This window comes from Sarcophilus harrisii, chromosome 3, assembly GCF_902635505.1.
Source record: "Sarcophilus harrisii chromosome 3, mSarHar1.11, whole genome shotgun sequence".
NCBI lineage: Eukaryota > Metazoa > Chordata > Mammalia > Dasyuromorphia > Dasyuridae > Sarcophilus > Sarcophilus harrisii.
The window spans coordinates 604,975,580-604,987,704 of NC_045428.1; the positions used below are offsets into that span (position 1 = coordinate 604,975,580).

Sequence of the window (12,125 nt, forward strand, 5' to 3'; positions counted from 1 at the left end):
AAAGTCTAGGAAGCTTCCTCCTGTCAGAGGGAGGGGGTCCCTGGCAGAGCTGCAGCAGGGATAGAATCCCTGTCCTGGCACTACCCATTCCTGTTGCCTCAGCCCACACGGCTGCTCCCAGGGCTCTCTGAGTGGTTCTCCTTTCCCTGGTCTCAGATCAAGTCAATAAATGTTTAGAAAATAGCTCCTCTGTGCCAAGCTTTGTTCTAACCACTGAGGATGCAAAGGAAAATAAAGAAAAAAAAAAAAATCCTGCCCTCAAGAAGCTCACAGGGAAGAAAATATCTCATGAGCTGTGTCCACACTAGTGCTGGACAGTGTAGATGGGAGCTACTCTCAGAGAGAAGATTCAGCAGTTTGGAGACCAGGAAAAGCTTGTTTTGAAAAAGTGAAATTTTAGCTGAGATGTGAAGGAAGCCAGGAGGTGAGGGAGGAGACCATTGTAAACATGAGAGAAGCCATTGAAAAGGCACAGGATCAGGGGATATATGATCTAAGCTTAAGCTTAAGCCTTGAGGCCAATGTCCCTGGGTCAAAGAGGAGTGAGAAGGCTGGGGTTGTTATTGAGGTGTCCGCCATGTGCCAGGAGCTACATAAAGATGATCTCATAGGATCCTGTTGTGGAAATTGTCAGGGTGCTTGTTAGGGCTAGCCAGAATAAGGGAGCTCTGGGTACAGCTCGAGAGTAAATTCTAGTTTATTATCCATTCAAGAGTGTGAGTCTCCATGAATGGGGGATTACATTTCCTCAGATGTCATAGAAACAGTCTTTTACATGATCTATGCTTTGGGTAGGATTTGTTGGATGTCATAGCCAGTTACAAAGGAGTTTTAACTAAGATCAGGTTAGGACACAGAGATACAAAAAGATTTCTTGTTTGTTTTGAATTATTTTCAAATACATGTCATGACAATTTGTAGCATTCATTTTTATAGATTGAGTACTAAAATTTCCTCCAGCCCCTGCTCTCCTCCTTCCTAAAATGGTAGGCAATTTTTTATAGGTATATATGTGCTTTCATTTAAAACATATTTTCCTATTAATCAGAGTTGTGAAAAAAGAAACCGATCAAAAGTTTACAAATAAAGAAACTAAAAGATATATTCTTCAATCACTTTCAGAGTCCATCAGTTCTTTATTTAGTGTATGGGTAGCATTTCCCTTCTTGAGTCTTTTGTATTTGCCTTAAATCATTGTGCTCCTTAGAAGATCTGAGTCATTCATAGTTGATCAACACACTATGTTGCTGATTCTGTATATAATCTTTTCCTGGCTCTGTTCATTTCACTTTGTATCAGTTTGGATTTTTAGTTTTTTTGCTAAAACCGGCCTGTTCATCATTTCTTATTGCACAATACTATTTCATTATATTTATATATGATGGCTTGTTCAGCCATTCTCCAATAGATGTGAATTCTCTCATTTTCCACAGGTTTGATTTCAGGAAAAGAGCTGCTATAAATATTTTTGAACATGTAGGCCCTTTTCCTCTTTTTATGATCTCTTTGGAATAACACAAATTAGCTATTAGTAGATCTAAAGAGTTGCACAGTTTGGTTGCCCTTTGTTCATAATGTCAAGTTGCTCTCCAGAAAGCTTGGATCACTTCACAATTCCTCATCAGTACACTAGTATCCCAATTTTCCAACATTTGTTTCCAGCATTGAACATTTTTTTTTTCTTATTACTTAAACTTATGGGCATAAGGTGGAACTTCTGCCTTTCTCTAATGAAAAATGATTTAGAGCACTTTTTCATTTTCCTATATAATTTTTCATTTTGTCATCTAAAAACTGTTCATTTCCTTTGACCATTTCTCAATTGAGGCATGGTTTTTATTCTTATACATTTGACTCAGTTCTCTATTTATTTGGGAAAAGTGGCCTTCATCAGAGATTCTTGCCATAAAGTTCATTTCCCAGCTTTCTGCTTTCCTTGAAAAATACATTTTTAACAAAAGAAGAAAATGTGAATTTAGAGTTCAAGTTTGAAAAGCCTAATTTAGCATAGTTATTTATGCCAGAGTAGGAAAACAAAGTAAGAAAAAACTGCTTGGATTAATCAGATTAATTAGCAACATCTACTAAGTCCTACGTACCTTCTTAGACAGAATAACAGGACTGGAAGTGAGTGCTATATGTTTTATCAAAGTGATTGGGAGAAGAGAGATACTGCAGGGGACATCTAGTATAGCAATAAAAGAACAGCCAGCATAATATCAAATGAAATCAATAAAGTTTTCTCCAAAATTCACTTAGGAGAACTCTTAATAGCAGATGTGTAAAAGTCTTGGTCATAAGATTTGGGAAATATGATTGTATTTCCCAGAGTTAAAGAAGAAAAGATATTGTGTTTGGGTGGCATAAAAATAACAAGTCACAGAATAAGGTTCAAAGGTCTCCCCAGCCAGGATAGCCTGACCTCTGGATGGGCTCTAGAGGGCTGAGGGAAGTAGGAATCAGGGCAAGACTGTGGTATCAAAGGCCCCTTCTTGTTCCTTGAAGCCTGGGCACTTAAGAGTCGAGGTCTGCTGCCAGATCTCTCTGACCTCCTGGCTGAGACCTACCTGAGGACTGCAAGCACAGCACTGGATTTCTGAGAGATAGTTAGTGTCCCAATTAATCATCTCTCCCAGAACATAATCCATTAACAAGTGTTAGGTATAATCTACTATAGCTAGGAGAATTCTTCATTCAAGATTTAAAAGACAGAGAATGTCATGAAAAAAATTTTTTATGAATTCCTGTATTTAAATCTTCAATATTGGTGAAAATGACAAGAAACCATCAATATCTGATTTCTTTTTTAATTTTGAAAATCATACAAATGAAATCAAATGAACATTTTAAATTTACACAAAACAAAAAATGTCAAACAAATATGCAAAACAAAAATTTTTTTGAGTACTAATTAATTTAATAAAACATTTTTCAAAGCTTTCCCAGTCTTTCTGTTCTATTCATGTCTCATTACTGTAATAAAGCCTTCCTTATTCTTTTAGATTAGAAAATTAGGAGCAGGACAATCCTATGGCTAGTACATTTCCCAATGCTAACCTCTCTAACCCAAAATAGAAAAAGAAAAATCCAACAATTACCAAAAATAAAGGTTTCATTCCCATGTGGATACTGTTTGGCAATATGGGAGCTGCATTTAACTCTTTCAACATTAATTACATTTTAAAAGGTTTCTCTCCAATGTGGATTTTCTGATGTTTAGCAAGATGGGAGCTGGATGTAAAAGCCTTTCCACATTGATTACATTGAAAAGGTTTCTCTCCAGTGTGGATTCGCTGATGTAAAGTGAGATTGGAACTCTGTGTGAAATCCTTTCCACACTGATTACATTTAAAAGGTTTTTCTCCTGTGTGGATTCTCTGATGGGCCACAAGACTGTAATTACTTATGAAAGCCTTTCCACACTGACTACATTTAAAAGGTTTCTCTCCAGTGTGGATTTTCCAATGTAAAGAAAGATGGGCACTCCGTGTGAAGTCCTTTCCACATTGATTACATTTAAAAGGTTTTTCTCCTGTGTGGATTCTCTGATGGGCCACAAGACTGTAATTACTTATGAAATCCTTTCCACACTGATTACATTTAAAAGGTTTCTCACCTGTGTGAATTCTCTGATGTGTAACAAGACTGGAGGAGAATCTGAAACCCTTTCCACACTGATTACATTTAAAAGGTTTCTCTCCAGTGTGGATTCTCTGATGTTCTGAAAGTCCGTAATTACTTATGAAAGCTTTTCCACACTGATTACATTTAAAAGGTTTTTCACCTGTGTGGATTCTCTGATGTTCTGCAAGCCTGTAATTACTTATGAAAGCCTTTGCACACTGATTACATTTAAAAGGTTTCTCTCCAGTGTGGATTCTCTCATGTTCTGCAAGCTTGTAATTACTTATGAAAGCCTTTCCACATTGATTACATTTAAAAGGTTTCTCTCCAGTGTGGATTCTCTGATGTTCTGCAAGTCTACAATTACTTATGAAAGGCTTTCCACACTGACTACATTTAAAAGGTTTTTCTCCTGTGTGGATTCTCTGATGTTCTACAAGCCTGTAATTACTTATGAAAGCCTTTCCACACTGATCACATTTAAAAGGTTTCTCTCCAGTGTGGATTCCCTGATGTCTAGCAAGACTTGAGCTGCATCTAAAAGCCTTTCCACAATGACTACATTTAAAAGGTTTTTCTCCAGTGTGCTTTCTCTGATGTAAACCAAGATGGGCACTCTGTGTGAAAGCCATTCCACAATGAGTACATTTAAAAGGTTTCTCTCCAGTGTGGATTCTCTTATGTGTACCAAGACTGGAAGAGAATGTGAAAGCCTTTCCACACTGATTACATTTAAAAGGTTTCTCTCCAATGTGGATTCCTTGATGTTTAGCCAGACAGGAGCTTGATCTAAAAGTCTTTCCACATTGATTACATTCATAAGACTTCTCTCCAATGTGGGTTTTCTTATGCTTTGCTAGACTGGAGAGATCTGTAAAAGTTTTTCCACATTGATTGCATATATAAGGCTTTCCACGCTGAAGACATAAATAAGGCTTCTCTCTAGAGTGAATTCTCTGATGGTCAAGCAGGAATGATCTGCAATAGAAAGCTCTCCCACAGTCAGAACATTCATGAGACACCTCTCTAGTATGAGCCTTCTGCGGGCTAGCAAGAGCTGGATTCCAACCAAAGGCTTTCCCACACTGATCATATCCAGATCTTTTCATTCCAGGGTGATAAGGAAGAGATGAGAGATAGGATGAGGTTGCTTCACATACATTATTTTCATCAGGTTCTTTTCTAATATGCATTTGCTGATGAGTAAGAAGATTAGAGTTCTGACTGATAGGCTCTCTTTTATCACTTACAGAAAGCATTTCTTCAGTATCACTTTTCTGATCACCATGGAGGTCTGAACTGCATTTCACAGCTATATCCCATTGATTACCTGGAACCAATGGCTTTACCTCTTCAGTGAAGCATTTCTTGTATTCACTACCTTGAAGATAATCACTTCCTGAGTTCATTTTCTTACAGTGATTTAGGATAGAAGTCCATCGGAATCTCTTTTCAATTTCATCCAATTCACAATCACTCTTTGGATATCTATCTACTTTGAGATTCAAATCATGCAATTCCTTCAAATTGAAGTCACAGGGACCATCATCCATGAACCTTTGCAGGTCATGTTTTTTCACAAAAATTCCCAGCTTTTTACTCATCTCATTTACTCTCAACCCAGATTCTACATCTGAAAAAGACAAACATACATATATATATAAAAGACATGTACATATATATAAACAGAAATAGTAATGTAACAAGAGTCATTGCAGTTTGTCACCAAACTAAATATATAAAACTTCATAGTTGTACTCAGTGCAAACAATGGCTTTTAATACCCGAAGTCATTTTTAAGAAGAGACAGCTAGGTGGTACAGTAGATAGAGCACCATCATAGAAGTCAGGAAGACCAGAGTCCAAATCTGGCCTTAGACACTTAAAACTTCCTAGCTGCGTGACCCTGGGCAAGTCACTTAACCCCAATTGTCTCGGCAAAAGTAATAATAATAATAATTTTTAAAAAGAGATAGATAATATGTGAGATGTGCATCTCAAAGTACTGGACCAATCAGAGACTTATCTTCTCCCAATGAAATATTTTTTTCAGCAAAGGCAGGGGTCCAAGGCCAAGATGACTACCAAACACTTAATGCTAGTAGATTAGAGTCTTCTTTGTGCTGGAAAAGTTTTTGCTAATTTAGAGGGAAAACTGAGCCAACACACAATTAAAAATTGTAGAGCAGATAAGGAGTAGACAGCTTTCAGAGATTTGTTGGACAGTACCACAATTACTCACCTGGGCAAAAACAGTAAACATCCAAATTGGTTTGATGAAAATAATGGGGAAATTCAGAGAATATTAAATGAAAAATGAGAACTCTATAAAAGATTTACAAGATTACAAGTACTTTAGTTCATCCACCTCTAGGAAGGCAGTGTTTAAGTTTCCCAAAAGTATAAGCAAAAAGTTACAGAGATTAGATTTTTGGCCCAGGAAAATAAGGCACATAAAGTTCATTATTATATTGAATGTAACAATCCAAAGTTCTTTTATGATGTCCTGAAGAATATTAAATGACTAAATATGTGTGTAAGTTTCCCAATGCAGATGGAACTACATTGATTAATGATAAGAATGTGATTCTGTAAGAGATGGGCTGATCAGTTTCATAAAGTTCTCAACACACCATCATCACCCAGTGTTAAAACTATTTGCCATTGATCTTAAGTCATATTCCATTGCTCTTTAGCCATTCAAGAACTAATGGCATCCCCAGTCCATATCTCTTTGTCACCAAAAAGAGAGCTGCTATCAATCGTTTACAACATATATATTTGCTTCTTTTTTTCCTTAATTATCTTGGCAAACAGACTTTATAGTGTATTTTGGAGCCAAAGAGGATACGCAGTTTTATAAGTCTTTTGTCATAATTCCAGAGAGTTCTCCAGATTGAGTGGAGCAGTTCATAAATTCAGCAATAATATATTAGTGTCCCCAAAATGATATCAAAATGGTATTTTTGATTTACAATTCCCTAATCAATAATAAGCTTGAATATTTTCTCATATGGCTGTAAATAATTTAATTTCTTCATCAGAAATTACCTGTGCCTTTCCTTTTAAGTATTTGAGATACCAGATCTTCATCTGAGAAGTTTTCTGTAGAACAGGGCCCTTTGTTCTTCATCTTCAATTACCTGATCCCGACCCTCACTGTGCCAGAGGTGAAAGCTTTGGAAGCAGAGACCCCAGACCAATACAGATGCCCCCAGGGCTTGCTCTTGGCTAACTTAACAGAGTCTGGCAAGAGTATACAGTACTTCATTTGGATCAAATCTCTACCTAAGGGAGATGAGATCCTCCATAAGATCCTGTTAGGGGCCCTGACAACTTCTGGAGTTTTAGTCACTTTTCATGCTCAAAATGAATTGTGAGAATTTATTTTTTGTTTGGGGGAGATTCTTAGGTAGCTAAGTATTTCCTATACTATTGTGCCATCTTATCAGAACCTTATCCCATTCTTTTTAGCAGGTTTTCAGGGAATTTACCTAGCAAATGTGGCAGTAAGTTCCAACTACCTGACTGAGCTAATTTATGTAACTCAAAAAGGATGCAGCCAAGACTGAAATGCATGGAGACTTACACTCAGATGACTGAGCACTCACTGCAACATCTAAGATGCAACACAGTATGGATCACTTCTGTGCTGTTTGTGCTCATTTTGAATTGATGAGGAACACCAAGAAAAAAGAGGAAATGGTCCTTACCCAGGGACAGCAGATTTTGTACATTCTCCAGCGTGACCTCCTTGTACAGCTTCTTCTGAGAAGGGTCCAAGAAGCCCCACTCCTCTTCAGTAAAGTGCACCATAATATCCTTGAATGATACCATCTCCTAAACCATCAAAAGTCGCTCGATTTAGTGCTGAAAAAGCCTCCAGAATTCATACAGCCCTCATCAACTTAAGAGGAAGAAACTGAAGCACAGATGGGATTTGCCCAAAACTCTTATAATCTTTAGGAGTGTCAGAGCCCACACTTGGAATCAGGCATTAAGAGCCCAATGGAATATTGAAAAAAGCACTTTCCATGTGAAATGTGATTCATATTGGATAATAAAAGTTGGAAAAATGTGTTACTATAAAATGCTTCTCCCAGTGGAATAAAAGAGAACATACGAATTCTACAGAACCTATAGGAGTGAAAGAGAGATGATGATGAGAGATCTCTTCCCACAAAAAGGGTCTTAAGTGATTATATATAAAAAAAAATTCTATGAAGAGTTTGTGAGAACCTGATAAATACTTTGTATTCTGGGGAAGAAACCATTAGCAGTTATCACTAAGTAGAGAACAAAGAAATTTTCTAGCAAATTTCCTATGAGTCTAAAATGAAATCTAAACTAGATGGAAGCAGAAAAAGAATTTTAAAGAGATTCTTTAAAGAGAATCTTAAAGAGATTAAAAGAGATTTAAAGAGATTAAAGAAAAGTGATGAAGCTTTATCTGTTCTCATAAAGTGAGTTTATTAATGGAACATGTTCTGTGTGAGATGATTAATTGGGACACTACTTCTCCCAGAAATCCAGTGCTGTACTTGCACTCCGTAGGTAAGTCTCAGCCAGGAGGTCAGAGAGGTCAGGCGGCTAACCTGGGTTATAAGTGCTTGGCCTCCAAGGAACAAGAAGGGGCCTTTGATGCTACATTTTTGCCCTGATTCCTACAATGAACCTCTAGAGTCCATCCAGAGGTTAGGCTATGCTGGATGAGAAGACCTTTCAACCTGCCTAATCCTTATTCTGTGACTGCTGCCCTCTCATTATTTTTTGCCACTCAATCCCAATCTCTTTCCTTCTTTAACTCTGGGAAGTACAATCATGTCCTCCAAATCTTATGACAGACTTTTACACATCTAGTACTAAGAGTTTTCTAAAGTGAATTTTGGAGAAAACATCACTGACTTCATTTAATGCTATGCTGCTCTTCTTTTATCAACATGCTAGACTTCTCCATCAGTATCTCTTTGACACTGAATCAATGAAGTTTTTTGAGAAAACTCGGAGCACTCACTTCCAGTCCTGTTACTGTCTAAGAAGGCACAAAGGACTTAACAAATGTTGCCAAACTACCTAAGTAATGAAGCAGTTATTTCTCTGTTCTTGTGTTTTCTTGCTCTGAAATAAATAGCTACGATAAAGATTTCACACCGCAACTCTCAATTCAAATTTTCTTCTTTTGGTAAAAATGTAGTTTTCAAGGAAAGCAGAAAGATGGGAAATGAGCTTTACTGCAAGTATCTCTGATGAAGGCCACATTTCCCAAATATAGAATTTTTAATGTTGTCAAAAATAATGTAGGAAAATGAAGTGCTCTAAATCATTTTTGATTAGGGAAATATAAATAAAAACAACTCAAAAGCACCTCCTCACATCGATTAGATTAACTAGTAAGACAAAAAATGATCAATGTTGGAAAGAAGGTGGGAATACTAGTGTACTGAAGAGACACTGGGAACTGATCCAAGCTTTCTGGCAACTATGTTGGAAGGAAGTATGAACAAAGGGCAACCAAAGTGTGCAAATCTTTAGATCTACCAATACAACCACTAGGTCTGTATTATTCCAAAGAGATTAAAAAAGAGGGAAAGGGCCTACATGTGCAAAACATTTATACCACCTCTTTACATGGAGGCAACATTGTGGAAACTGAGGGAATTCCTATCAAGTGGGGAATGGCTGAACAAGCTGTGGTATATGAATATAATGAAATAGTATTGTGCAATGAGAAATGATGAACAGACATTTCAGAAAGAACTAAAAACCAAACTGATACAAACTGAAATGGGCACAGCCAGGAAAAGATTAAATACAGAATCAGCAACAGAGTGTGGCCATCACTATGAAGGACTCAGCTCTTTTCAGGAGCACAATGATCTAAGGCAATTACAAAAGACTTAAGAAGGAAAAGGCTTCCCACACACTAAAGAAAGAATGGATGGACTCAGAAAGCGATTGAAGAATCTCTCTCTTAGTTACTTTATTCTTTTTTTCTCTTTTTATCTGTATCATTTTTCATAATTTTGATTAACAGGGAAATATGTTTTAAATGACAGCACGTATTTACCTACATCAAATTGCCCACCATTTTAGGAAGGAAGGAGAGAAAGGGATGGAGAAAAATTTCTAACTCAAAGTCTTATAAACATGAATGCTGCAAATTGTCATGACATGAAACTGAAAATAATTTAAAACAAACAAGCAAATGTACCTTTTTGTGTCTGAGCCCTGATTTTATCTAAAACTTCTTTATAACAGTGTATGAGATCCAACAAATCCAACCCAAAGCATAGGTCATGTAAGGAGAGACTGTCTCTGTGACATCCGAGGAAATGTAACCCCCATTCATGGAGTCTGCCACACCCTCCAGTGGATAAATTAACCGCAGTTTACTCTCTCGCTGGACCCTGAGCTCCCTAACTATCCCTACCAAGGACCCTGACAATTCCTACAACAGGATCAATGAGATGATCTTTATGAGGCTCCTGGCACACGGCAGACACCACAACACCCGCCCCAGCTTCTCACACTTCAGTCGTCCTCTCTGCTCCAGGGACACTGGCCTCCTGGCTTATATTTAACCAGGACCCTCTGTCCCCTGACTCTGAGCCTTTTCAATGGCTTCTCTTCTGTCTGCAATGGCCTCCTCCCTCACCTCCGGCTTCCTTCACATCTCAGCTAAATTCTCCCTTTCTGTAAGAAGCTTTTCCTGGTCCCCAAACTGCTGAACCTTCCTCTGAGAGTGGCTCCCGTCTACACTGCCCAGCGCAGGTGTGGACACAGCTCATGACATGTTTCCTTCTCTGGGAGCTCCTTGAGGGCAGGACCTGATTTTTTTCACCTTCCTCTTCATCCTCAGTGGTTCACACAGGCCCAGAGGAGCTATTTTCTAAACAGTTATTGACTTGGTCTAAGACCTGGCAAAGGAGAGGGAGGCAGAGAGCCCTGGGAGCCGCCTGAGGGGGCAGGAAATGGGCAGAGCCAGGTGGGCGATTCCTGCCCTGATGCCAGCCCTGCCAGGACCCCCTCCCTGCAACAGGAGGAAGCTTCCTGGGCTCCCTTGGACTCCCCTGGGCTGAGGCTGCTCAGCTCCGGGCAGGGACCGCACTCACCTGGGACAAGGGGCTCCGGCTGTTGGCGGCCATGTCTCTGGTTCTGGGCTTGGATCCTCTGCCAGCCGGGCTGGGGAGGGAGAGGGAGCCCAGAGAGGGAGGCCGGGGTCTGAGCCTTCTCTGCCAAGACTGCATCATGTCCTGCCCACAGTGAGAGAGAGAGCTCTGAGGGCAGGGACAGTGGGGGAGAGGCTGCTCCCCAGGAGGAGGCTGAGAGAGCACAGAAAAGAAAGAGAGCTCAGCTCAGAGAAGGTCGTGGGATGTCACCTGTGGAGAGACCCTCCCAGGACCCCCAGCACTGAATGCTAAGATCTCCTACACACTGAAGGGAGGGGCAGCCTGGGAGCCTGAGCCCCATGGAGTCAAGATGACAAGATTCATCAGAATCCCTGGAAGGCCAGTGTGACCTGGCCAAGCCCTCGGTCCCCGCCTGCCTCAGTTTCTCCATCTGTAACATGGGACTCCCCCCTGCCCAAGGCCTCAGAAATGTCCCAAGACCACCAGGAGGGAAATGGGTCAAGGAGCAGAGCTGGATGGGAGCCCCAGTCCTCCCCCCCTTCCCTCCCACTGCCCAGTCCTCCCCCCCTTCCCTCCCACTGCCCTCCTCGCACCCTTTTTTGCACTGGAGGCAAATGGTATAAAGCTACGGAATCCTCACCCTCCCCAACGTGGGCAAAGGGCCACCGGCGACCAGTGAAGGGACCACGCAAAACTGGGGGCTCGGTGGGGGAGGGGTCAGTTGGGTTCCCCAAGAAACACTCGGCAGTGCCCGCCCCCCACCCCCCCCAAGCCAGAGGGATGCACAAGCGCGCCCCTCCCCCACCTCCCCCCAAGCAGGTGCACTCACTCAGGGCTCAGGCCCCGGTGCAGCCACACCCCCGCCCACGCGCTCACACACACACCCACACACACACACACACCCACACACCCCTGCACAGGCGCAGCTCAGTTACACGCCCCACCAGCGGCTCCCGCACTTTTGCACAACTTCTCCCCCCACCCCCTCCCTTGTAGGCGCACCAGATTTCCAAGCTCTGCCACAAGAGTGGGTTCCAACCGGTGCGGAAGGGGAGGAGACTTAAGAAGGAAGGGGAGGTCCCAGGCCGCGCCTGCGCACGGACGCCCTCCTGCCCTGCCCTCCTCTCCTCCCCCTCCCCCATTCTCCCAGCACAGAGGGAAGGATGGAAATAAACTAGGGACACAGGAAGCAGCGCCTGTACCACAAGGGACTCCCAGCATGCCCTGCGGCTCAGCGGCCCCGGGACTCGGGCAGCACAGGACGTCACTACAAGCCCTTCTTTATCCCCGATTCCTTCTATTCCTGGCTCCGCCCCCGCTTCTTTCCCGCAGCTTCCCGAGCCTTTGGGGATGAGCTGGGGATGGAACGTG

At 41.1% G+C, this 12,125-nt stretch overlaps 1 protein-coding gene across 1 annotated transcript; it reads right to left on the reverse strand.

Annotated features, from left to right (window-relative positions):
* Positions 1-2,826: 2,826 nt before the first annotated feature.
* LOC100921081 (zinc finger protein 260-like) lies at positions 2,827-11,804 on the reverse strand. The gene is made up of 4 exons (XM_031964004.1): positions 11,757-11,804; positions 10,737-10,946; positions 7,338-7,464; positions 2,827-5,257 (listed from the first exon to the last, which is right to left on the reverse strand). Exons 2-4 carry the CDS (start codon positions 10,872-10,874, stop codon positions 3,174-3,176), a joined length of 2,349 nt encoding a protein of 782 aa, XP_031819864.1. The 5' UTR covers positions 10,875-10,946; positions 11,757-11,804; the 3' UTR covers positions 2,827-3,173.
* Positions 11,805-12,125: the final 321 nt, after the last annotated feature.